This window comes from Protobothrops mucrosquamatus, unplaced genomic scaffold (assembly GCF_001527695.2).
Source record: "Protobothrops mucrosquamatus isolate PMUCROS unplaced genomic scaffold, P.Mucros_1.0 scaffold2406, whole genome shotgun sequence".
Classification (NCBI taxonomy): Eukaryota; Metazoa; Chordata; class Lepidosauria; order Squamata; family Viperidae; genus Protobothrops; species Protobothrops mucrosquamatus.
The window spans coordinates 125116-151118 of record NW_015388478.1 but is presented as its reverse complement, the minus strand read 5'-3'; the positions used below and the strand labels follow the sequence as shown (position 1 = coordinate 151118).

General features: G+C 57.2%; 2 protein-coding genes across 2 annotated transcripts; one reads left to right on the top strand and one right to left on the bottom strand.

Annotated features, from left to right (window-relative positions):
• The first annotated feature begins 608 nt into the window (after nt 1-608).
• Nucleotides 609-13921, top strand: LOC107295576 (unconventional myosin-Ie). Its single transcript, XM_029285878.1, has 24 exons — nt 609-674; nt 3578-3672; nt 3766-3853; nt 4094-4183; nt 4635-4766; nt 4964-5098; nt 6120-6200; nt 6792-6878; nt 7218-7304; nt 8137-8304; nt 8398-8483; nt 8829-8910; nt 9307-9413; nt 9616-9714; nt 9885-10029; nt 10185-10299; nt 10686-10855; nt 11117-11262; nt 11527-11673; nt 12105-12262; nt 12464-12553; nt 12645-12828; nt 12938-13119; nt 13285-13921. The coding sequence occupies exons 1-24, from the start codon at nt 609-611 to the stop codon at nt 13359-13361; spliced, it is 2817 nt and encodes a 938-aa protein (XP_029141711.1). The 3' UTR covers nt 13362-13921.
• Nucleotides 13922-16076: 2155 nt separating this feature from the next.
• Nucleotides 16077-21126, bottom strand: ZNF687 (zinc finger protein 687). The gene is made up of 8 exons (XM_015824894.1): nt 18868-21126; nt 18492-18670; nt 18142-18318; nt 17887-18049; nt 17460-17804; nt 17233-17345; nt 16992-17133; nt 16077-16556 (listed from the first exon to the last, which is right to left on the bottom strand). The coding sequence occupies exons 1-8, from the start codon at nt 21124-21126 to the stop codon at nt 16077-16079; spliced, it is 3858 nt and encodes a 1285-aa protein (XP_015680380.1).
• Nucleotides 21127-26003: the final 4877 nt, after the last annotated feature.

The window sequence follows — 26003 nt, the reverse complement described above, 5'->3', positions numbered from 1 at the left end:
GCTTAAAGCTCTCCCCCCCCTCCTTTTTTTTAAAAAAACAAAAGAATCTGTTAATTGTCGAGTGATAATTAACGTGGGAAACAGCTGCTGGGATGGAGAAGGGAGGAAAGGGGGTGCCTTAACTGGGCCTTTGGTGTTTTTAAATTACCTCTGGGCTTCCCCCGTCCCCCCACATAGACAGAAACATAAACACAACCCCCCACACACACACACAAAAGAAGGAAGAAGCAGCTGGTTGTTGGGAAACCTTTAAAAAAAGGGGGAGTTGCAAGAATAAGAGGCCTTTTTTAAAAGTTGGTCTAAAACACTTGGGAAAACCCTTATGTTATGTTATATTAGGAGTGCCCCACGCAATGCCCTCCTGGTGGACTGGTTTCTTTATTTTTTATTTATTTATTGCATGGATTGGATTGCAACGTCCCTCACCCCAAGAAGAGCAGCCCCTCACCCCAAGAGGAGCAGGGCGGTGCAGAGGTTTGCAGCAGCTTGGGTGGGAGATCAGACAGACAATTTGGGGGTGGGGTGGCCCTGCAGGGCTGTGGTGCTGAGCCAGAGGGACCCCTTGCCAGGAGATTTTGGACCCCCATGCCTGGCTTACCTGCCTTGGCATGGTCCAGGAGAGTCATTCCGCCTTCCTTGTGTCAGATTTGGAATTGTACACCGGGTTTCATCAAGTAGATGCACCCAGCAGGGTTTCCCAAGCCCAACTGGGTGGCCTGAGCACATCTCCTGTGGCAGCCTTACTGTGTGGACCCCTCCCCAGCTGGCAAAGACCCCCCTCCTGCCCCGTCTTTGCTCTTTCCTTGTGCCCCCTGCCCTGCTGAGGCTTCTCTGAACAGGTCTTTGTGGGCGAGGGGGGAGAAGCTTTTGGAGATGGGCCTTCCGGATAGCCCCCTGCCTCCTTCCAGAGCGGGGTGCCCTCAGAGGCACTTTTGGGGAGCAGTAGAGCAATGGGGCACCACTCTTAAGACCCCACGGAAGTGGGGAAGGGGTTCCTCTTCCCAGAATCGGACCCATTGAGGGAACCGAGGTCTCCAATCTAACAAGCAAAGTCCTAAGAAAGAGGGGGTGGGCTTGGGGGTGAAGCCCCTTGCTGGGACCGGCATCACTGTCCGGGGGCGGCGGGGATGCTGCTCTCCAGGCTGAACCCCAGTTTGGAAGCCAGAAAGCCCCCCCCCCCGCCTCCCTTTCTGGCGATCAGCAGCTGGTGACGAGTTAGCTCTTCTGTCCAGATAATAATAAAGTTGGAAGGGACCCTGGAGGTTATCTAGTCCAACCCCCTGCTCAGGCAGGAAACCCTATACCATTTCGGACAAATGGCTGTCCAGTCTCTTCTTAAAAACTTCCAGAGTTGGCGCATTCACAGCTTCTGGAGGCAGGTTGTTAATAATAATAAAGTTGGAAGGGACCTTGGAGGTCATCTAGTCCAACCCCCTGCTCAGGCAGGAAACCCTACACCGTTTCAGACAAATGGCTGTCCAGTCTCTTCTTAAAAACTTCCAGTGTTGGAGCATCCACCGCTTCTGGAGGCAGGTAGTTCCACTGGTTAATTGTTCTCACTATCAGGAAGTTTCTCCTTAGTTCCAGGTTGCTTCTCTCCTTGATTAGTTTCCATCCGTTGCTTCTCGTCCTGCCTTCAGGCGCTTTGGAGAATAGCTTGACTCCTTCTTTGGGGCAGCCCCTGAGATACTGGAACCCTGCTATCCTGTCCCCCCCTCGTCCTTCATATTAAACTAGACATCCCCCAATTGCAGCAGCCGTTCCTTTAGGGTTTCCAAAACCACCCGCGCGCCCTCTTGAAGCAAGCCGACATCCGGGCCGAGCGGTCGGAGAAACGTCGGGAAGGAATCTCGGTTTGGGGTGGGGGGGGGAGGGAGACTTCCAGGCTGCTCCGGCAGGGGGCGCGCGTGCGCCAAGCTCCGGCCCGCGGCTGCCCGCGCGTGGCGGCCCGCTCCGCCAGGGGGCGCCCGGCAGCCCCCTCCTCCGCCCGCTCCCCCGCCCCCCCTGCCCGAAACTCAACCCGGAGCGCCTCTACCTGTCGGAGCCTGTCCCGGCCGGCCGCGCTTTGTCTGCCGCTCCGGCCCGGGGGAGCCGCCCGCCCGTCTGCCCGCCGTCCCTCCCATCGGGGCAGGGGCGTCAGAGCCGAGTCTCCCGGCGGGGGCGCCATGCCGGCCCCCTGAGACCCCCCACCCCCAACCCGACCTCCACCTGCCAAGGCGCGCCGAGCAACCGGAGCCGCGGCGGGCGAGGCGCGCAGCCGGTTGGCACCATGGTGAGTCTTGGGGGCTCCGGGGACCCCCTCCTCCTTGGGGGGGGATCGCCCCCTTCAGCCCCCCCCTTTCCCGCGGGGGGGGACAGAGCCCGGTGGGGGGGATGGGAGAGAGACCCCGCGACCGACCCCGGACGCCCCCGCCGAGTTCCGTGCCCGGGGGGGGGGAAAGAGTCTTTGGCGGAGAGGCACCGCATCTCGGGGACCCCCCTCCCACCTCCCCGGCGGCCGCGGAGGGGCGGCTGAGCGCCCCGGAGGAGCCCCGGTTCGGTTTTCCGCCGCGCTTCCTGCTTGGCCGGGTTTGGAGCACCGGCTGAAAAGTCTGTTTATTCTGCTTAAAGTTCTCAAAGTGACAGACAAAAGTAGCTCCGCTGCCTCCCCCGCCCGTCTCCCCGGCTGGCCGGCGCCTTCTGGGGCTCAAAGGGACCCCTTGAGGCCATCCAGCCGGCCCCCCTGCTCAGGCCAAGACTCTGTCCCGGGAAGAACTCTCCGCCAACGCTTTGCCCCGGTTTCTCCCGGGTCGGCGCGGGAGGCGCTCCTGTAAGCGGCCCGGTGCCGTCGGGGCTCCGTGGGGAGACTCCACAGCTCCGGAGACGTCTTTTTTTTTTTTAAAGGTGGGATTTTTTTTTAAGGGGGGGGGCTCGCCAGACAGAGGAGGGCTTTGCAAAGAGCCTGCCCGAGTGTCTCCTCGCTGGGGCAACACGTGTAGAGACACACCTGGGGAGCCCGCGTGGCTGGCACAAACCCAGCAGTGAGCTTTTCAGGGTAGCACCCAAGTTAAAGGTTTGTGGGGCTGCATCGCAGAGACACACAAACAGACACACGCACACCTGGCTTGCAGCGAAGAAATAAGGTTCCTTTATTATGAAGGGCAGAAAGTTTATATCTCCAGATCAACCAGCTCTTTCAATATTTCCAATATTTTTGGTCACGTTCCCGTGATCCTTGGCCACTGATTATGCTGGCAGAGGCTGATGGGATTGGCAGTCCCAAACTTCTGGATGGGGCGCTCGGCTTCATCTGAGACCTTGTCCGCCCTCCCTCCGGGCCTGCAATTCAGAGCGCGTGAATATTCCAGGTTTTATCATTCAAGGGAAGTGGAGCGAAGGTTAAAGGGAAAGGAATGACCTGGGGCTGGGGGGGGNTTTGAACCCATGTGGAGGAATCTTTGCCCCTGGGAACGATGGGCTCCGAACAGCAAAGATTCCAGTTTGGGTCCAGCTGGACTAGATGACCTCTAGCTACCCATGGGATGTGCTGAGATGCTCAGGGCCTCCATCTACGTGTGTGTGTGTCCCTCTCACCCAGGCCCAGTACGAAAACCCTCCCCACATCTACGCCCTGGCGGATCAGATGTACCGCAACATGTTGATCGATGGGGAGAACCAGTGTGTCATCATCAGGTGAGGCTGGGGGCTTCACTGGGGGGGGAATGATTGGGGGGGTCTGTTGAAAGCTCATTTCAGGCTTGATTCCCCCCCCTCTTTCCCTCCTAGCGGGGAGAGCGGAGCTGGCAAGACGGTGGCGGCCAAATACATCATGGGCTACATTTCTAAGGTGTCCGGCGGAGGGCCCGGCGTTCAGGTGAGCGGCTTGCCCCGGTGTGAAATAACTGGGAGGCTGGGAGTTCTAGCGCCACCTTGGGCGCGAAAGCTGGCCGGGCAACCTTGGGCTGGTCCACCTGACAGGGTTGTTGTTGTGGGGGAAAATGGGAGAAGGAAGGAGTCTGAGGTATATTTGCTGCCTGCAGTTATTTATAAGAAAGATAAAGGCAGGATAAAAAATAAATAATAGGTAAAATAAATAACATTTCTTCCATTTCAGCACGTAAAAGACATCATCCTGAAATCCAATCCCCTTCTGGAGGCCTTTGGGAACGCAAAGACTGTGCGAAACAACAATTCGAGTCGATTTGTGAGTGCTGGCGGGGCCTGGGGAGGGGCCTGTCAGATCCTAAATCGATCAAGTGTGTGTACAACTGGCTCCTGGTGACTCCGTCTCTACGTCCCTCTACCTTTCTTTTAAAGTCTTTTAAAGCTCTGTCTTCTTCTAAGGCGTTTCTCTTGCCTTTCCAATCCAAAATGCTTCCCCGGGATCTCCTGGTGGTGGCCTGACCCTGAAGAGCTTTTTGAGACCAGCCAAGCTTGGATGAGTGCTGCCCCCTAGTGCTTCTGGTGACAATTACAGGGTCCAAAGAAACCGGTAAAAGCCTCATTGATTATTCTAAGCCCATCACCAGACACACAATATTGAAAATTTACGCAGGTGCATGAAAATTCTGGATGCGCCACAGAAAAGGAACAAGAGAGGAAACCGGGGAGTACAAAAAGGGGGCCATTTAAGACCCTCCCTGTTTTTTCCCCAGGGTAAATACTTTGAGATCCAGTTCAGCCGCGGTGGAGAGCCAGACGGCGGCAAAATCTACAATTTCTTGCTGGAGAAATCCCGGGTGGTCAGCCAGAATTCCGGAGAGAGGAGCTTCCACATCTATTACCAGGTGGGTGAGTGGCCGAGGAAGGTCCCTGTGCCCAACAGGCCCCGACTGTGACCCTCTGGATGGGACTGACTCCCAGCCCCATCGTCCCCACCCTTGCCCACGGCTGTCAGTCCTGCTGCAAACCAAGAGAGCAAAAGTTTTGTCTTTCCTTGCGGCATTTTGAACCTGCCTCCTTGACCCCCGTTGTGTGAATGCAGCTGCTGGAGGGAGCCAGCCCGGAGCAGCGGGAGAATTTGGGGATCACCAGCCCGGATTACTACTACTACCTCAACCAGTCGGCGGCGTATAAGGTGGACGACATGAATGACCGACAGGAATTTCAAGAGACTTTGGTAAGGACGTGGGGACCGAAGGGGCCGATTCCCTCTTTCCCACCCACGTTTTGAGAAAATGCACCCAGGAGGAGAGGGTGGGTGGGGGAGCATTCCTCAACCCCTGAGTCTGCCATCCTGGACTACATCCCCCATGATCCCTGGCCACCTGCTTGCAACCAATTCCTCGATGGAATTGTAGCCTTTCCACGCTGCTCAGCTTCCTAGCCTGAAGTTGGAAGGGCAAAAAAAAAACCCGCCAGATTTAAAAACAAGCATCTGTCAGCCGGGAATATTTCTCCTGTCATATTTAACTCAGAGCCTCTGCTTCCTCCGGAGGGAGGCTTGGGGGAGCTCTGGGGCAGGGGGAAGGGACCCTGGGGGGGGGGGAAACGAAGCTGGTTCGGGTCCCAGAGAAAAAGAGCCGGTTGGGGCATCAGTGAGTCCCGTACGACTTTTGCCTCCTGCCGTTTTGTCCCCAGGAAAACTGTCTCGGGAGGCTCCCGATCTGCTCTGAACATTTCAGCAGCGGAAAAAGACCCCAATTTTACTTTGAGGGAGAGGCTAGAGCTGGCACGGCCACTTTTCAAAAGCAGAGTTTATCAAAATAAGCTATTAGATGAAAAAGAGAGCCGAGCCCGTGAATTTTGGGCTAGCTTCGCTCTTGCCGTGCCATGGGGAGCCCTGTTTACCCACGGCTGATCTTCTTCATCTTCTTCTCCTTCTCCTTCTCCTNTCTTCTCTTCTCTTCTCTTCTCTTCTCTTCTTTCTCTTCTCTTCTCTTCCCTTCTTTCTCTTCTCTTCTCTTCTCTTCCCTTCCCTTCCGTTCTTTCTCTTCTCTTCTCTTCCCTTCCCTTCTTTCTCTTCTCTTCTCTTCCCTTCTTTCTCTTCTCTTCCCTTCCCTTCTTTCCCTTCTCTTCTCTTCTCTTCCCTTCCCTTCTTTCTCTTCTCTTCTCTTCTCTTCCCTTCTTTCTCTTCTCCTCTCCTTCTCCTTCTCCTTCTCCTGCTCTCCTCCTCCTGTCCGCCCATGTCCTCTTCCCAGGCTGTCAACAAAGCAATGGAGAAGGAACACCAGGAATACAACATCGGTGTCCTGGACATTTACGGCTTTGAAATTTTCCAGGTAAACCTGCAGCACGACGTCTTCCTTTCCTGCCCTGTCCCCTCCCCTTCTCATGGTGCCAGCCTCTTCCCTCTCATGCCAGCCTCTTCCCTGGCCCAGACTGTCAGTCGGAGTTGAGAGTGGATTCGTTTCACGGAGCCGATGGGTGCCACCGGAGGGGCATTGTGGCAGAGCAGCCCGGCTGAGCCAAACCTGGTTTTGGGAAAAAGATCCATCGTGCGTGCGTGCGTGTGTGTGTGTGTGTGTGTGTGAAAACAGCAGGCCTCTTCCGAGGCATTCCATTCCTTTCTGCTTGAGCAAAAGGGAACAAAGGCCTCTTTGGAAGGGAGTCCCACCACACAGCAGTTTTATAATTCCATCCCTGTGGGTGCACAATGCCGAACTCTGGATGGCCAAGATCTGGAAGGGCAGTTTTGTGTTGAGCCTCAGAAATTTATCAAGAGATCCCATAGCTGAACCAGTTGGGAAGCAGTTGCCCACTGATGCAACACTAACATTTTGCACACCCTCGGGAGCTGAATCTTGGGAGGAGCAATCCCTTCGGTTGCGCCCGGCGTGGCCGGCTCTGAGTTCCTCCTTCTCTCCTGCCAGAAAAACGGCTTCGAGCAATTCTGCATCAATTTTGTGAACGAAAAACTCCAGCAGATTTTCATCGAGTTGACCCTGAAGGCTGAGCAGGTGAGCGACTTTTTTGCACAAAAAGAAAAAAGAAAAAAAAAGGGCAGGGGGAACCTTTTGCATTTTTAAAAATCATGCCCATGGGGCAAAAATCAGAAACTTGGACCAGGGCAGCGATGTGTGAGTTGGGTGGCCATATAAATCTCTTTAATAATAATACATAATGAGAATTTTCCAGTGGGAAAAAGCTGCCAACTTAATCCGACTTAACCAAAGTCAGATTGGCAAACTGAGAGCCGGAAAACTCAAGGCCAAAATCAGCTTGTGTTTAATTTTTGGCCAGTTTCTCCCTGTTTTAACTCTTTCTCCTGTTCTCTTTCATCTTCTTCCTCTCTGCAGGAGGAATACGTCCAAGAGGGCATCCGATGGAGCCCCATTGATTATTTCAACAACAAAGTCGTTTGTGATCTGATCGAGAACAAAGTGGTCAGTAAAAAAAAAAAAAAAACCTCCTTGTCAGGTAGACCTTATTTATTGACAGAGCTATTTGTAAGGCGCCACTTCTAGGGGGCTGAAAAGGACCCGAAATCTTATCACTTTGGGCTCTGCTAAATTCCTTGCAAGGCGCCGTGGATTTTATAGGCTGTTAAGTAGGAATTCTAAGGCGGCTTGACGGAAGAACTGGCCCACGCACAGGAAGAACAATTCTCTTTATTATTATTATTATTATTATTATTATTATTATTATTATTATTATTATTATTATTATTATTATTATTATTATTATTATTATTATTATTATTATTTTAAATTTCGGAGCAGAGGAAAATATTACCTTGCTTTAAATCTGCAAGGAAACAGGCCAGTTCTGGATTTGCAGGAGGAGAAAAAGACTGGCCCAAAAGGCAGGTGATGGGTAGTACAGAAATTTGATAAATAAATAAATAGAATAAGTAAAAGGAGGATACAGTTGTGATTGGGCCAAAGGACGGAATCAGACAGTAGTTGTAAGTTGAGGACTACTTGTATTGTCCTATAGCCAACCCTGCAGCAACTATCATGTATTGAACCATTGTGTTTTTAGTTCCATTAGTTATCTCATTAAATAATGAACATACCTTGGGACTGTAGATAAAGTTTCTGATATCAACGCTGTCAGTCTAATTACTTCTCTCCAGAATCTTTGTACAACCTTGCAGAATCACCATGCACATACATACTGTAGGTACACTATGCTTTACTGTGAGGGGAAGCAGAATTCATTGCTGCTTTTCATGTTGTATTTTGCTTTTATCTTCCTTGTCCCCCCCCTTCCCAGAACCCCCCGGGACTCATGAGCATCCTGGACGACGTCTGCGCCACCATGCACGCCAAAGGCGAGGGGGCTGACCACACCTTGCTGCAGAAGCTGCAGTCGGCGCTGGGCGCACACCCCCACTTCAACAGCTGGAACAAGGGCTTCATCATCCATCACTACGCTGGCAAGGTCAGGGCCCCGGGGAACCCCGATCCAGCCCACGGGGACCCTCCCCTCCCCAGGGGCCAGTTGGAATTCAGAGCCCCTTCCCCACTTCTGCAGGTCTCCTATGACGTGGAAGGCTTCTGCGAACGCAACCGGGACGTGCTCTTCACGGATCTGGTCGAGCTGATGCAGAGCAGTGAGATGTGAGGGTTGGTGGGGGGGGGGTTGGTGGGGAGGGGGCTGCCCGATCCGATGACCCTAGAAGGACTCCCTCCCTCCCTCCCAGCCACCCACCTGTTCTCCCCCATTTTCCTAAAGCTCCCTTCTGCGCCAGTCTCTGTCCAAAGGGAACATCTCTGTGGCACCCAAAGGACTCTTTTGAAGCCTCTGCCTCTTAAAATAAACTTTTAAGAGCCGATTCCCTCAACCAGGGTGGGAGAAGACGGGCAGTGGGTGTGTGAAACCTGCCCCAGAGGAGAGGCTCCTTGGAGCTGGGGAGCGATGATGGCTCCCTTCTGGGGAACTGAACCCCTCTGCTTCTCCTCCAGCCCCTTCATCCGAGATCTCTTCCCCGAAAGCCTCAGCACGGAGAAGAAGGGACGCCCAACCACGGCAGGCAGCAAGATCAAGGTAATTGGGGAGGGGGAGAGACTCACCCAGGCTGGGCCAGGAAGGGGAGACCTTTGGTAGTTTCAGAACTGCCTAAGAGAAAGAGAAAGAAACTGCCTAAGCCCTTGGAAGAAAGAGACCCCCCCCCTCTGCTGTTGGGGAATCTGTTTGCACATAGGATAATGGTGATGGTAACAGCAGTCAGTTTTTTTTCCTTTCCTCCTTCCTTCCTTCCTTTCCTTCCTTCCTTCCCTTCTTTCCTTCCTTCCTTCCTTTCCTTCCTTCCTTTCCTTCCTTTCCTTCCTTCCTTCCTTTCCTTCTTTCCTTCCTTCCTCCCTCCCTCCCTTCCTCCCTTCCTTCCTCCCTCCTTTCCTTCCTTCTTTCCTTCCTTCCTTCCTTCCTTCCTTCTCTCCAAAGAAACAAGCCAACACTCTGGTGGGCACGCTGATGAAGTGCAGTCCTCACTACATCCGATGCGTCAAGCCGAACGAAACCAAAAAGGCCCGAGATTGGGAGGAGAGCCGGTAAGGCTGGTGCCATGTTGGCTGGGGAATTCTGGGAGTTGAAGTCCGCACCTGTTAAACCTGATAAGATTAGGAAACACCCATTTAGACAGAGAACCCCCCAGCCCTCCTTCAGGGACCCACTCTTTGTGCCTTGGGTCACGGCAGCGAAGGAGTAGAAAAGGCGGGCCCCAAAGACCCTCCATTTTTGCCCCCTTCCCAGGGTCAAGCACCAGGTGGAATATTTGGGGCTGCAAGAGAATATCCGGGTGCGCCGAGCGGGCTATGCTTATCGGCGAGCTTTCCAGAAATTCCTCCAGAGGTGAGAGCTGGCAGCCTTCCTTATCACCCCCAAAACCGGCTTTTCCAGCCGGATCCACCTGCTGAAGCTGGATCTTCTGGGCACCTCTGAGGAATTGCTCTGTCCGTGGTGCCCGGCTTGGACCGAAGGGCGGCACCCAAGAGGGTCCATCCTCCCCTCCCCTTGTCCAGGTACGCCATCCTGACACCGGAGACGTGGCCGTGCTGGCGTGGCGACGAGAGGCAGGGCGTGGTGCACCTGATGAAGTCGGTCAACATGGACCTCGACCAGTTCCAGCTGGGGCGGACCAAGGTGTTCATCAAAGCCCCCGAATCGGTGAGCGTCGGGAGACCCTCCTGGAAGGCAGAGAGGGTGTTTTCCCTCCCCAGGGGGTGCAAAAGGGCAGTGACTCCCTCGGGGAGGGAAATGGGGACCGTCTCCCCCCCCCCGTGCCCACTTGCCTGGCCCTCAACGCTGGGCTCCCCCTGCAGCTTTTCCTGCTGGAGGAGATGCGGGAACGGCGCTACGACGGCTTCGCCCGGGTGATCCAGAAGGCCTGGCGCAAACACGTGGCTGTCCGCAAAAACATGCAGATGAGAGAAGAAGGTGAGGGGGGGGGCAGCAGGGTCGGGTGGAGGAGTTGCAGGCAAAAAAGGTGGTGCTTTGGCTGGGCTGCAGCCCCAGGAGCATCCCCTGCCACCTCACTTGGTTCCAGGGGGATGAGAAAGGGCAGAATCCCCCCCACACACACACACCTTTTTCTGGTTTGGTGGCGAATTCAAAATTGGGTTTTTAATTTTCCTGCCCACGTGCAGTGACCAACATGAGCCACCAGAGGGCAGCCTTTACCTGCCCTTTGGAGAAGCTTATCTGCTGCTGCAGATGAAGGGCCAGCTGGCCTCTGAGCATGTGAGGAGCGCCTCGCACCTTGCACCCTGTGCCTATTGCAACCGGGCCTAACCCCGGTTTTTCCTTCCCTCCCCCCCCCAAAGCGTCCAACCTCGTCCTCAACAAGAAGGAGCGCCGTCGCAACAGCCTGAACCGCAACTTCATGGGCGACTACCTGGGTCTGGACAACCGCCCGGAGCTGCGCCGGTTTCTGGGCCGCAGGGAGCGGGTGGACTTTGCGGACACCGTCACCAAGTACGACCGGCGCTTCAAGGTCAGCCGCGACACGGCCGGATCTAGCCGCTTTCCGGTTGCCTCCTCTCTACGGGCATCAGATAGGCCGTGCCTGTGGCTGGAGGCTCTGCACTGTGGCCTCTTTTCAAGAGCTTTCGTGGCAGAATTTGGCCTCGGGGAGCTGCCCTCTGGGTGGACGGGGCACCTGGGCACCGCTGGCCAGGCACATCTGGAGAAGACACCCCCCCCCTGGTGCCAGCCTTCCTGGGGACTGACCCCCTCCTCTGTGTCCCTCTCGCAGACGGTCAAGCGGGACCTGATCCTGACCCCCAAATTCCTCTACCTGATCGGGCGGGAGAAGGTGAAGCAGGGCCCCGAGAAGGGGGCCATTAAGGAGGTCCTCAAGAGGCGGCTGGAGGTGGAGAGGATCCAGTCGGTCTCCCTCAGGTGAGCAGGGAAGGATCGGAAGAGGGAGAGGCTTCCCTAAGCCCTTGTCCTCTAGGGAGGCTGTGGGACTCCCTGCCACTTGAACTGGGGAACGAATCCCAGACATTTGCGGATTCTTCACCTGCCGGCGTGAGGGCCCCCCTCCCAAGCAAGGACCCCTTCCCAGGGGACTTTGGGGAGGGGGGAGCAGTCCAAACCCGACGGCTGCCGTGCAAACAGGACCCCCCCCCTCCTGATCATGCTTCCCCCTCCCTCCCATCCCAGCATGTTGCAGGACGATTTCCTCATCATCCACGAGTCCCAGTACGACACCGTCCTGGAGTCCGTCTTTAAGACGGAGCTGCTCAGCCTGCTCTTCAAGCGATACGGGGAGAGGACCCAGAAGCAGCTGCCCATCAAGTTCAGCAACCAGTACGCAGCAGCAGCAGCCCCCCCCTCTTTCCCAGGGGCAGGGGGAGCAGGGAGGGGCTCTTTTCCAAGACCGTTAGGGATTCTGGGGTAGACTGCTCCTGGATATGGAGGGTTTCCAGGCCACATTTCCAGCCCTAGGGAGAAGAGAATCATCACTACAAAATTCTCCTTTGGGTGACTTTCTTAAGGAGACGGGGGCAGCCCTGAGTTGTTTCCCCCCCCCCCCGAATTAGGGATGGGACACCATCAGGAGATCCACAGTCAAAAACATCCCAGAAAGCGGAGGTTGCAAACTGCTTAGCAGTACTGAGGACTTGAACCTGAACTTCACGGGGCGCTCTGACCTCAGAAAGGAGCACCCCAGTTTCTGCCCTTGCCTGCGTCCCCAAAACTCCCTTTCTCTCTGTGTGTTTCCCCCCCCCTCACCCCAGGCTGGAGTTCAAGGTGAAGAAAGACGGCTGGGGGCCCTGGGGGGCAGCCGGCTCCCGCCAGATCCAATTCCAGATCTGCCAGGGGGATCTGGCTCTTCTCCGCACCAATGGGAAAGTCCTTGTGGTCAGCATTGGGCCTGGCCTAGCCCGCAATGCCCGTAAGTCGGGGAAGGGAGATTTGAGGCGGGCCAGACAGTGATGGAGAAGGCAAGGAGGGCACAGACACACATTTGGCAAAATTTTCAGGACTTATTTTGCAAAATTTTCAGGACTTATTTTGCAAAATTTGCAGGATTTATTGTGCAAAATTTTCAGGGCCTATTTGCAAACTTTTAAGGACCTATTTGCAAACTTTTCAGGCCCAAACCGGAAGGACACCAGGAAAAGCCGATACTCAGCGGGAGGCCCTGCCCTCGGCTGGAATGCCCAGACCAGCACAGGTAACTTGCGTTTCCTTGCCCGCTGAGTTGTGGCTACATGCCAGCTTTTTTTGGCGCTTGCAACAGAGGGCGAAAACTGGCTCTTTCTCCTTCTCTGCAGGCTCGGCGTGGGGCGGCCAGGGCCGGGGGACGAGGACCTCCGTCCAGCACCGCCACTCCATGACCCGCCAGGCCAGCATGGAGCAGCCCAGCCTGCCGCGGCAGGGAGCCAGTCCGCGTGCCAGAGCCTTCCCTGCGCCGCTTGACCTGGGCTTCATGGATGTCCCAGATCAAGGGGTAGCTGGGTGAGGGACTTTCCATTTTTGCCAAGAGTTTCTCCAGCTGGCAAAGTTTCTCAACCTGGGCAACTCTTAAGACGGGTGGACTATAACTCCCAGAATTTCCTTCTTCCAGCCTCCGGCGCCACCTTAGCAAGGAAGCCAAACCCCTCCCAGGCGGGGGCCGTGCCAAGCCCAAGCCGAAGCCCAAACCGCAGCCGTGCCTTCCCCGGTGCCGGGCTCTGTACGCCTACGACGCCCAGGACACGGATGAGCTCAGCTTCAACGCCAACGACGTCATTGAAATCGTCAAGGAAGGTGAGGCTTCCCGGGGCATCTGGAGGCCGTTCGCACAGCTGCTTCGCTTGGTGGGCTACCCCCAAGGGGTAGGGGCTTCAGGGGCTGGCCAGGAGTCTCCAGCAGGGGTGGGAGAAGGGGTCCAGGAAGTCCTAAGCGCAACAAAGGTGTTCCTCCTCTTTCCAGATCCGTCGGGATGGTGGGAAGGCCGCATCCGCGGCAAAGAAGGGGTGTTCCCAGGGAATTACGTGGAGAAGCTCTGAGATAGGGCTGGCACTGCCCCTCTCCTGCGCTGGCACGAGGGACCGACCCACGGCTTTCGCTTGGTGGATGGAAAAGACCTGGAGCTTCCTGCAGGATGCAGCAGACACTCGTAGGAGAGCAAGGAAAGGCCTGGAGGAATTTGGTGGCACTCGGTGCCCTCTGAAAGCGGCCAACTGGGCAGGAACGAGCGTTCCAAGACGCAAATGGCTGCCCGCCTGTATTAAAAACCACACCAATGGATGCCAGCCTGCTGGACCTTTAATGTGTGTGTGTGTGGGGGGGGGGAAATAGGTTGCTGGGAAAGAAAAAAAGAACTCTTAAAATGTTTTAAAAAGCAGGGAAAAAATTGGGAAATTTTAAAACGACGTGGCGAAGCCTCGGATTTTCAAAGGTGCCACGCCGGGAGGGGCTGGGGCGCGCCCCCCCCCGTTTCTTGTCGACCTGTGTGAATCCAGTCTTCCCAGAGAAAAGCCCCTCCCCTGTGGGATCTCCTGAAACTGGCGGGCCGCACGTGCAACGTATGTAGAGAACGCGAGTGAAATAAATTATGTACATGGAGGCCCTTTCTGAAAATGGATTTTATTTATAGCTGCATGGTGTTTTTTTTTTCCTTTTTCCTTTTTTTTTCTTTTTCTAAAAAAAAAAAAAAAATATCACCTCGTGTTCCCCCGGGAGAGCCTTCCAGGGTAAAACGTTCCCACGATTGGCGTCAGGGGAGAAACGGGAGGGTTTCTCCGACAAACCATGATTAAAGGAAGCAGACTGGGTTAGCGTGATGCGCGCATGGAATTTACTGGCCAGAAACCTGGAGCTCTGCAACTCCAAAGGAACCGCAACCGGCTCAAGACGCCAAGTTTGGCCCCTGGGAAAAAAGGGAAGCCACAATCTGGGCACAGTCCCCGGGGTTGGGAGAGGGAAAAATTCACCCCACGGAGGCCTGGAGGGCTGAAGACCACCGGCCTCTGGCCTGCCAGAGCTGCCAAACACCCCCCCACCCCCCCAGAGCCAAGAAAATTATTTGCACAATCCCTTAAGCCAGGAGTGCTGGTTTAACAGGGGCCTCCTAAGCAAACGATAATAAAAACCTAATTTTAACCCATCTCCCGCCCTCTTTTCTTCTTTTTTAACCGACCAGCAAAGGGTCTTTCTGCTCACAGGCTCCTTGGGGGGGGGGGAGAAATAATCAGTTAGCACCAGTCACTCAACCTGTTTGCTTTCATTCATTCAGTTTTTTTTTTAAAGTATATGTTACATGATTGGTTTAAAGGACACACGCCTCGCTTCGTTAGTCTGCATTAGTGACAACTCCAAAAAAACAAAACCCCCAAAAAAAAGAACCCAAACCAAACCCAGGAACTAAAATAAACACAAATCAAGAGACACACATACACACACACACACACCCCTTTCCCACAAAGAAAACACCTTTTAAGACAAAAAAAAAGAACCAGAGTCGTTTTCATGATTCCAGAAGGCCCAAAGCACAGAAACGCGCCTCTCTTGAACCCGCAGCCGTCGTCTGAACTGTTCTGATAAGGAAAGGCGGAGCATCTGGCAGTTCCCGAGTGGGAACGCCGCGCCTCGGAGTTCGACTGAGGAACGCCCGGGGGGGTCAGGAGGGGGCTAGAAAGAAATTGGGGGGTTTTGGTAGGAAAAGTGAAGGGATTGAGTGTGTGTGGGGGGGGAAAAACAGACTCTAAAAATCATGGGGGCAGACAAATAATCCGATTATCCTGATCCCTCCTGGGAGCCCAGGGACCGAACTGGGGGGGCAGCCATCCATAAGGAGGTTGGGTAGATTTGGCTACCTGCCCATTTGGAGAGAAAGACACCCCCCTCTTCCTGCTCACAGGAACCAATTTCGGTGTCCTGTGTCCCCCCCCCATCCCACCCACCAGGTGCAGCCACCTCGCCCAGACCCCGCAAATACTGGATTTTACAAGCAACACGTCTGTTGCTTGTAAAATCAAGGTGTGGCCTTGCCTGGGTTTTTTTTTTTTTGCCCCCAAAGCACCAGCAGCTCCTGAGATATTTTGGACTCCAGCAAAGACTGGGGGGACTGCCAGGTGAAGACACCCCCCCCCCAATGCTGGGAGGGCACCGTGCTAAGGGCGAGAAACGGGGGCCAAGAGTGCACCTCCAAATTCTGGGACCTGGAATGGTGTTGGAAAAGGGAGAGAAGCGTTTTCTTGGCTTTGAGTTGGCCATCATTAGCCGGTGGAGGAGACGTTCAAGCCGGCTTCCTTTTTTTTCCTGGGACAGAAAGTGAAACAAGCCATGATCTGGCCAGGGCAGAGGGGGAAACCGCCCGAAGGTGGACAAGCATCAGAACCGAAAAGAGCCCGTAATTCTGAGGAAAGGGAAACCGGAGTGGTGACGGACGAAGAACCAGCGCAACCTGCCTTTCACGCAAACACGCGTGTCCTCTTCATGCATCGTACTTCAACACCCATGTTGCTGAGACAGGGCAGGAATAGGAGGGCTGAAGTCCAGCCATCCCTGCCGAAGTGGAGACGGCCCACCTACAGGGCTCACTCCTGGGGGGGGGGCGAGGGTGCCCCTGGCCCCTCCCGAGGGCAGCCACAGAAAGCTGTGCCAGGACGATAAATAAGGCGCCGTTCCTCGTCTCCGTCACAACATCTCGCACTCAAGCCACAGAAGGAGCCGTGAGGGGGACGTTCTCCCCCCCTCCCCAAGACGGCTCCGGGGCCCGGCTAGTTCTCGGCCCCCCCGGTCTGTCGGGCCTTGATGAAGGCCATGCCGTGGGTGCGGAAGTGAGTCTTGAGGTTGAGCTGGGTGTCGAAGCCTTTGCCGCAGACGGTGCAGGAGAGGCTCCCCTCGGTGGCGGAGGGCGACCCCTCCTCCGTCCCCCCTCCTCCCTGAGGGGCGCCGGCCTCCCCCTCGCCCGCGCCCCGCTTCTTCTTGTGGGTGATGAAGCGGTGGCGGTTGAGGGAGACCTGAGAGGTGAAGCAGAGTCCGCACTCGTGACACTGGTGGGCGCTTTCGCCTGTCCGGTGCCGGGGGATGTGCTCCTGGAAGTCGGCCGCCGTAGGGGCGACGTAGCCGCACTTGCGGCAGTGGTAGAGGGGCCGCCGGCCGCCCTTGGGGGTCTTGGAGGGCGGGGTGGTGCTGTCCGGCTCTTCGCTGCACGAGTCCCCGTCGTCCGAGGAGAGCTTGCGCTTCCGGCCGGACACCTGCAGGGCAAAGGGAGAGGGCAGGGTGACCAAGAGTGTCCGGCCACAGAGGGAGGGAGGGAGGGAGGGAGGGGGCAACTCTCTCTCTTTGGCAGGATTGGAACAAAAACGGAGAGCGCTGAGCCTAAAGGAGCCAAATTCAAGGACGGAGAGTCCTTGACTTATAATATTTCATTTAGCGTCCGTTCGAAGTTACCATGGCTCTGAAAAAAACTTGACTAGGACTCTAAAATGGGGCAAAAACCACACACACATCTGTCTCGCTTAACAACGTAAGCCGAGGACTCCCTCTCGGCAACCGAGCCATATTCTGGCTGTTGGAAAGAAACGTGGCCAGCCTGCCTTTCTCGGCCTCCCCTGAATCGGGGGCTGTATGGGCCAGCTCTTTTCGGGCAGGGAGCCCCCCCCCGGCTGCCCCTGCCCGCCCCTGCCTACCTGGGCGTTCCTGGAGCCCAAGCGGGTGGCCAGCACCTCCTGGCTGCGGTTGGCGTCGGTCACCTTGATCCCGTGCCGCACCTGGATGTGTTTCTCCAGGATGAGCCTACTGCTGAACGTCCGCTTGCCCTCGGTGCAGTACCTGGAGAAGGGAGCAGAGCGGAAGGGGAGCTGGGGTGGCGGCCCAGGGGAACCCCGGGGACGCCCCACACACACGGGGCTGGGGGACGGGGGCACCAACCTGCAGGGGTAGACCCGCTTGATGCCCTCGTGGTTCACCCGGATGTGCCTGCGCAGGCTGGGCGCGGAGCAGAAGGAGCGCTCGCACAGATGGCAGGGGAACTTCTTCACGCACTGGGAAGGGGGGAGAGGGAAGAGAGGTCAGGGTGAGGGAGGAAGGTTATGACACCCCCTTCCCAACTTCTTCCTCCCCAGCCCCCCCCAGCAGGAAGGCCCCCCCCTCCTCACCTTCCCGTGGACCTTCTTCATGTGCACCACGTACTCGTCCCTCTCCGGGAACCAGGAGTGGCAGATGCCGCAGGTCCAGCCGTTGCTCCGCGACCGCCTGCCCAGCTCCGCCTTGCGCTGGAACCGGCCCCGCTTGCTCTTGCGCACCTCGGGGGAGCTGGGGGGGTCGTCCTCTGAGGAGGAGGAGGAAGAGGAGGACGAGGAGGAGGAGGGGGGCTTGGAGACGGGCGGCGGGGGCTCCTCCTCCGCCGGCCCCTGCTTGGGGGCGGTGGGCGCGGCGGGGGCGGCCTGCTTCCCCGGCTCCTCCTTCGGCTTCGGTGGCGGCAGCTGCTGCTGGTGGTTGTTCTGCGGTGCGGAGGGAGGCAGCGGTCAGGCTGGGTCCTTCCCTGCCCCCCCTTCCCGGCTCCAGCCGGGCCCCCCCCCTCACCTTGAGGTGCTCCAGCATGGTCCGCTTCTGGGCGAAGAGCAAAGGGCAACTGGGGCACTTGAAGACGCTGACCCGCTGGCTGAGCAGGTGCTGGTCGAAGTGGGAGGAGAGCAGCGGCTTGTGCGTGAAGACCGTGTCGCACATGGCACACTTGTAGATCATCCTGGGGGGGAGAGAGGGAGGGAGGGCTGTAAGAGGGGGGTGTCTCCTTCCTGCCCTCAGAGGCCCCCGCCGCGACCCCTGGCGGCACCTTACTTGGACTGCTGGCTGCTGAAGCCCGGGTGCTGGGTGTAGATGTGGCCGTGGGCGCTGGGGGCCGACTTGAAGGCCATGGGGCAGACGGGGCACTTGTGGAAGACCTCGCAGTGCGACGTCTGGATGTGGGACTTGATGGAGTTCACGCCGCCGAAGACCACCGAGCAGCTGGGGCACCTGGGGGGAGGGGAGGAGAGCAGGGGAGAGCTTGGGGGTCCGGCCAGCGTTCGCCCTTCAGGCCCCAAGTGGGGAGTCCGTTTTGCGGCCACCGAGAGAGGCAGAGCCCTCGGTCCATCCGCGGGGAGGGGGGAGGGCAGGTGAGAGCGGCCCAGGACCCCGCCCCCTCCTACCTGTAGCCGATCCTGCGGGAGAAATGCAGGCAGGCGTCCTTCAGGTGGGCGTCGAAGTTGGCCAGCAGGAAGTTCCCGCCACACTCGGGGCAGACGTGGGGCGGGCGGCTCTTGTGCATGCGCTGGTGGGCGCTGAAGCTGCAGCGGTTGGCCATGATCATCGGGCAGCTGTTGCACACCTGGAGGGGGGGAAGCAGATGGGGGGGCGCGTTCCTTTATCAACCACCTGCCCAAGGACACCCTGTGGCTGTCCGGTCTCTTTTTGAAAGCCTCCGGTGCGGAAGGCCTGGGAGAGCCGAGGGTCCAACCAACCCGGAGACACCCTGGGTTCGAGTCCAGCGGCTGCCTGCCCACCCAGCCCCTCCCCCTCATTTACCGTGGAGCCGGCGCTTCCGGCCTGCTGGAAGTGGGCGGCCAGACCCGCCTTGTCTTTGCACTGCTCCTTGCACTCCAGGCACTGACAGGAGTTGGTGGCCGGCGGTTGGTCAGCGCTGCTCCCGCTCAGGGGCAGGACGGGCATGTCCTGGGCGGGGCCTCCCTGGGCCGGGCTGGCGTCCGGGGCTGGGCCGGCCGGGGAGGCCGCCTTGCTGGCGCTGAGGGAGGCCAGGGAGACCAGCGGGGCCACGTCCGGCTGGCCGATCATCTGGTCCAGGGCGATGGGCCGCATGACCAGGTGGGAGCACTGCATGACCAGCCCCTTGTCCTTGTGCTCGCGGGCGTGGAGCAGCAGGCTGCACTTGTTGAAGAAGACCAGGCGCTTGGCGCAGTGGTTGCAGGTCACCTCCACCCGCAGGCTGCGCCGGTCGTAGTGCCGGGCCAGGCTGCGCTCCAGGGCGAAGGCGTCGCCGCACTCCAGGCAGCGGTAGCCCAGCGGCGGCAGGCTCAGGCTGGACTCGGCGGGGGGCAGCAGGTTGGGCTTGTAGGGGGGCAGCAGGTTCTTGCTGTTGAGGATCTTGTTGAAGGCCTCCACCAGGCTGGACTGGCTGCGGGAGATGACCGTGCCGGCCACGGGGGGCGAGGGCTTCTGGGGCTGCAGGGCTACCACCGTGGTGCCGTTGACCTTCTGGCTGGCGGGGGCGGGCACGGCGCCCGCCCCGGCCCGGACCTCGGCGGCCTTGGGGAGGGGCTGGGGCACCAGGCTGAGGACGTTCTTGGCCAAAGCCTTGCTGGGCAGCACCACGGCCTTCTGCTGGGCCACGCTGGCCGCCATGAGCATGGCGCTGCTGGCGTTCTGGATGGTGGAGACGGGCAGCACCGTGCCCCTGAGCTTGGTGCCGTCGCCCAGCTGGACGCTGACCAGCTTGGGGCCCTCCGTCACCTTCACGGGGCTGGACACCAGAGCCCTCAGGCTGGGGTTCTCCGGAGCAGCCTCTTCCTTCTGGCTGACGGCAGGGAGCAGGGCGTCCTCGGCTGCCGGGGTCTCCGGGCCGCCCGGATCCGAGGACAGCTTGGCGAGCCCTGCCTCAGCGTCCGACGAGACCCTGGTCACCGTCCGGGTGATGCTTCCCGAGGACGTCTTAATAGTCTTGATCCTCACCTTGAGGGGCCGTGAGGAACCGGACGAGGGGGAACCGGTACTCTGGTCCTCCTGTTCCCCATCCTCCTCCTCCTCCTCTTCCTCCTCCCCCCCGCTGGAAGGGACTGGCGGGCACTGCAGTGGCTTTTCCATCGGCTCTTCTTTCAGGGGTCCTCCGCCGGGGGGTTTTGGGGGGACCAGAGGCCCAGGACTGGCTCCCTTCCGCGGGGAACCCTGGAAGAGATGCTCCCGAGGGCTGGAGAGCGAGTGCTTGATGTCGGGGAGGCTGCCGAGCTCCCCCTCCAGGTCTGCCTCAGAGCCAGGCCAGGGGACCCGGGGGGAGGTCTCCGTGGAGTAGCAGGAGGAGCCAGGCGTGGGTCGCTCCAAGGGGCTGGACCCCTGGCAAGGCATCTCGCAGTCCACTTCCTGCTTGATCGTAGGAGAAGCCAGAACGGGAGCAGGAGGAGCAGGAGGAGGGGTCAGCGAGAGGCCCACCCCACCCGGCGGGCACGCTTCAAAAGGCGGAGGGAAAGCCGGAGGGGACGAGGGTCCCAGGCTCTCCTGAACGGCTGGGGGGCAGTCCAGGGAGGGGCCAGCAGACAAGATGGGGGCCGGGACAATGGCCGCCCCGGCAAGGCCCGGCTGCTCCCTCCCCTTGCCACCCCGGGGCTGGTCGATCAGGTCTGCCTCCCCCTCCTTGTGGGGCTCGGGGCTGAAGGGGGAAAAGAGGTCCAGGCTCTTGGGGGCCTTCTCCTTCAGGGCCCAGCACTCGCCATTGGCGGGGGCTGCGGGTTCCGCCGAGGGCACCGGGGAGGCCCGGGGCAGCTCGGGCGCCGCAAAGCCGTTCTGCAGCAGGCGGGGGCCGCCCGCGCTGTCCTTCAGGCGCCCGTCCCCTGGCTCCAGCTGCTCAGGGCAGACAGTGTTCTTCACGATGACGCTGACGGTGGTGATGTCGGCGTGCGGGAGGACGTGCTCGGGGGCGGCCGCCTCCCCCGGGACGGGACGGATGGGCGCCTCGGCCTCCTCGTGGCCCGGATGGATGGCCTCGCTGGTGTCGATGTCGGGGATGTCGAAGGCCGCCAGGAGGTCGTCGAAATCCGGGGTCTTCATGTCCCCCATGGCGAGGGGCGAGGGGGGCTCTTGGAACTCAAGGAGCAGCGGCGAAGCCCCTTTGCGAGAGGAACCGGGTCAAAGCTGCCCCTTGCCGGTCGCGGCTGCTCCCCCACGAGCTGGAAACTGGGCCGGCCGGCCGGCCATCTCCCCACAGAGGCCCCAGGCAGACGGATGGAGCTGAAAGCCAAAAAGCAGAACAACGGGCTTAAGAGCCTTCCTCCGAGGGGGAGGGCAGGTAGTCCTCGGCTTACAACCAGGAAAGTCTAAGGAGGGGGCTCCTGGGGGACACAGCCCCTGCAACAGGGAATAATGGAGCATTTTGCTCTGGTGGCTCAAGAGAGACACCGCTGCTCTTTTGGGGGCAAAAATGCCCGGCATTTAATATTTCACAATTTTAAAGGGCTCTTTGCCTGTGTAACTTTATAAGCTCCAAAGCTCCTGCCCTGGACCCTTTCAGCCTTTTCTTTTTTTTAAAAAATAAAGTTGCCTAGATACGGGCATCTACCTGGGTCTGGGAGTTTGAAAGCATCCACAGGTGGGTGTGCAAATATTGAATGTATCCATTTGTTTTGGACAATGCCTGGTGCATCGCATGCAGGATCTCAAAGGGGGGATTTTGTACACCTTTGAAGTTTGGAAATTTCTCTTGGCTGGGCAATTCCAGAGGTGGGAGGGCAGCCTCGCCCCTTACCTGCAGCTCTCTGCAAACCTACCTGGGGAGGCCTTTTTGGAGCCCAAACCGACCCCCTGGAGCGAGCCCTGGCTTTGATCTGGGATGGTTCTCACCCTCCATCAATTCACAAATTTACAGGCCGGCTAATTTAATTCTCAATCACTCTTAGGGCAGCGTCCGAGTTCACATAGTTTTTATTTCCTGGCTAATCTCAGAGGACGAGAGAGCTGTTTTCCAAACTGGGGGGGGACCCCTCTGCCCGCCTGAGATTCTGTGCAGCCAGCGGGCAAAATCCGCCTCCTTCCCCATCGGGAGGGGGAGAAGCAACCAGCGAGGGTGCCGTGGGTGTCTCTCCAGCCACGCTGGCAACGGGCACCTGCAGAATCGCGGCACTAACCTGGCAGGGAAGCGCCCTGGAGACCAGGAACCAGGGCGGGAGACGGGCAGAGGAGCGGAGAAGGAAGAGGAGGAGGGGGGACGGCGGCTGAGGGCCTTTGGCTCCTGCCAGGCCAGCAAGCCAGGTGCCGCCTGGGGGGAGAGGGAGGTTGGCGCAGTCGCTCTGCCCGGCCTCCCAGCGCCAGCTGCAGAGGGAAGAACAGGGAGGGAAGCCACGGTGGAGGAAAACAAGCACCCAAGTCTCCCAGGAGGGGACGCAGGGCTACCTTTCCCCGCAGCTCTGCTCCTCTCCAGCACCAGGCCTGCCAGTCACGTTGGGCAATTATCTCCCCCCTCCCCAAAGGCAGGGGGCTGCTGGGCCATCTGCTGACGCTAGAAAACCAGGGGTTAGCAGCAGCTCCCCCTTCCCGCCCCCGTGGAGCACGCAAGGCCGAAGGGGCTCCCGGCGGGAGATAAAACCAGGGCTGGCTGCATAAAGGGAGGAGGAAGGGACGCCGGGGTGAAGAAAAGGCTCCGCCATGCCAAGGGATGGCAGAGGGGGAGAGGCCAGGGGAGGTCCCTGCCCTTCACTCACCCCCTTTCTCTGCCTCTGGAAGTGGGGGAGGCCTATGAGAGGGGCGCAGGGACCCCTCGGAGGGAGAGGAAGGCCTGACCCAGGCCTGGGGTGGGTGGGGGACGCTTCTGCTCCAAGAAAGATGTGCCAACCCACTAGCCACCGTGGCACAGCTCCTTAGGCGCACCCCCCCCCAGCCCGCACCCCGAGCCACGCAGCATCGGCTCCTCCAGCAGCAGGTTTGCCCCAAGTTTCAGGCCACAAAAGCTGAACTACTGATCTGCGCTGGCAGCCACTGGCCACGGTAACGTTTGGGCATCTTGGCGGGGCGGCCTTTATTTTTTGAAGCCAAGGCTAGCCGAGACGGGGATCCCCTTCGCCCAAAAGGCTGAATCTGGCACGAAGTGAGGCAAGGCCCAAGGACCCAAGCCTTTTCAATGTGTCCTGAGCAACACGGGCAGGGGTCTGTCTGCTGGACCCCCATTACGGGTCCTCCAAGCTCTCTCTCCTCTTTCAGGGAGACTTTGAAGTAGCAGTTACAGCTTCAGACTAAAAAACCAACTTGTCCATACCAAGTTATTCCACAACTGTTCCCCCCAACCCCAGCTCTGCTAAAGTTATTTTATAAGTGCAGGAACATCTGATAATCTCCCACGATGGGCAAAATCTACGGAGGTGACACTCAAGCTTTCCTAAGGGCGACCGCTCATAATCCCTGCACGTCAGTCCCAAGCAGACCGGTTTCCTTGACCCAGGAGCCAAAACAGAGTCACACCAAGATACACACAAATCTTCCTCTTCTCAAACCAACTGACACCCCCTGCTCACAACTGTTGAGGCAGAGAGCCAGGCAAGCAGTACGGGAAGGAAAGCTTTCGGATCTCTCCAGATTTAAGGGGATTGCCCTAGCCGATTTCCCGATCTCTTAAATCCTAAAGGCTGGGCTTCCCCCTGGGAGAGATTTAAATTTAAATCAAGCCACTGCCAGGCTTAGGAGGGCATTCTAATAGGCAACAATTAGCTGCCAGTCTATTGGAGGAACAGCTGGATCTCCTGCTATTTTGCTCCACGCCTGCCAGGGTGTCTCGCACACGGCACCCAACAGCCGGCTCTTGGGAACAGCTGCCCCCCCCTCCCCGCTGGGAATCAGCGCTTGTCCAGAGCAAATGTGCAACACACCTGCCCCCCTTTTGCCTGATTGCAAAAATTAAAATATGGACCCGCGTGATGGAAAATTACATGGGTATGTCTTTGGGGTTGGAAGTCTGGGATATTAGGGCACTGAAGTCATGGGGGGGGGGGGAAGCAGAGTGGCTGGAAAGAAAGCCCCAATATTTATAGCCAGCGATTGGGCATCGGGGTGCAATGGGGTCTATTCACTTGCACCCCACCCAAGGAGAGCAGAGGAACTCTTTCTTCTTGAGCAAGGCTCTAGGTTTTGGGAGACGGTGGAAAATTAATCCAGAGGAGGGACAACCAGGGAAGAAGCTGGGAAAATAGTCACCCTGCAGAAGCCCACCGGATGTTAACTGAGATGCTATTTCACGGCCCACAGCATCTTGCAAAGCCTGCTTTCCGTCTCCTGAGCACCACAGACTGTGCATGTTTACCCTCCCTCCTCTCTCCTTTTTACCTCTTCACACCTACCCTGGAATACTCTTGGGGCAGGGGCCTGAACAAACACTCAAGATGTGTGAATTTTCCAATTTTCCAGCCGGAATACGCTGCTGCTCCCTTAGGGGAGACGGGTCACCCTCTTCCCCATCCCCCAAAACTGGGGCAGATCCCCCACTGGAAAACCACTCTGGAAACAGGGCTGGGCGAGAAGCAAGTTTTTTTTTTCATTGCCTTCATGGAGAGTCACTATTCCAGATTAATTAACGCCCACGGCAGCTGCCCCCCCCCACCCGACCCGGCCTAGCCATGTCTGGCAAGAGATTAAATTCCAGTCCATTTAAGAGAATTAAGACAAGACCATCTGCTAACTTTAAAATACTAAGCGGGGAGGCCAGGAGAAGGAAAAGAAAAAGAAAAAAATAGACTCTCCGGTGGTGGCCAAGCTCACTCAAGGGGGAAGGGAGGTTAATTTTAATGAAAATACAATAGCGATGGGCTTCTTAAGCATAACAAACCAAGGGCAGGAGAAAGAGCCACTGGGGGAGCCCACAATGGGCATTATCCCTGGGCATCAAGGCAGATGACCACTTCTGAATAGCAACAAGTGATTTAGCCTTTCTGGAGGGCACCAATTCAAATGCAAAAGGCAGCATTAAGTGGTTTGCCTGGAATCCAAAACTAAGCAAAACTTTAGCAAAGACACCGAACTTTCTAACCAGCCCCCCCCCCACCTCAAAACCCAAGAATGCCCCCAATGTGTGGCACTCCTTCTTCCCTCACCTCTGGAAAAGCATAATAAAAAGTTTGGGGTCCTTCTTTTTTTTTTTATAAAAAGGAAATGGTAACAATATAGTTGGTTGGCTGTTTCTGCGACCTACAAATTTCTCAAAGATTAGAAGGGCCCGGGGTGAAAATAAAAGGAGGAAAACAAATCAATAAAGATCTTTAAACTTTCGTCTTCTAACAATTCAGCTTTTCTGCTTTAATCAAGTTCACACAATGTGGGCATTTATTTACGGATGGCGAAGTTCCCCGATGCCTTTCCCCGATGCCTTAGGACAGCCCAAGGGTTGCACAGAATTGAGGAATAAAGCAGAAAACCGAGAACAAAGCGAATCAAAGGTTAACTTTATCCAGTGCCAGTGTCACACTCTTAACAACTTTCCCCTGCCCCAAGTTTCACCAATAACACAAGCCCACCCCCCCAAGAGAAATTTCCAGACTTCAAAGGTGTACAAAATTCCCCCCTTGAGATCCTGCACGTGATGCACCAGGCATTGCCCAAAACAAATGGATAAATTCAATATTTGCACACCCACCTGTGGATGCTTTCAAACTCCCAGACCCAGGTAGATGCCTGTATCTAGGCAAATTTAATTTTCAAAAAAAGAAAAAAAAGGCTGAATGGGTCCAGGACAGGAGCTTTGGAGCTTATAAAGTTATACCCTTTAAAATTGTGAAATATTAAATGCCGGGCATTTTTGCCCCCAAAAGAGCAGCGGTGCATCTCTTGAGCCAGCAGAGCAAAAATGCTCCATTATTAATGTTGGGAGGAAGATTTGCAGGACCCCCCAAACTCTAAATCTCCCTTAATTCTCATCCCTTTTAAGGGAAGCCCCCCCAAATTCCTTCAAAGCTTCCCCC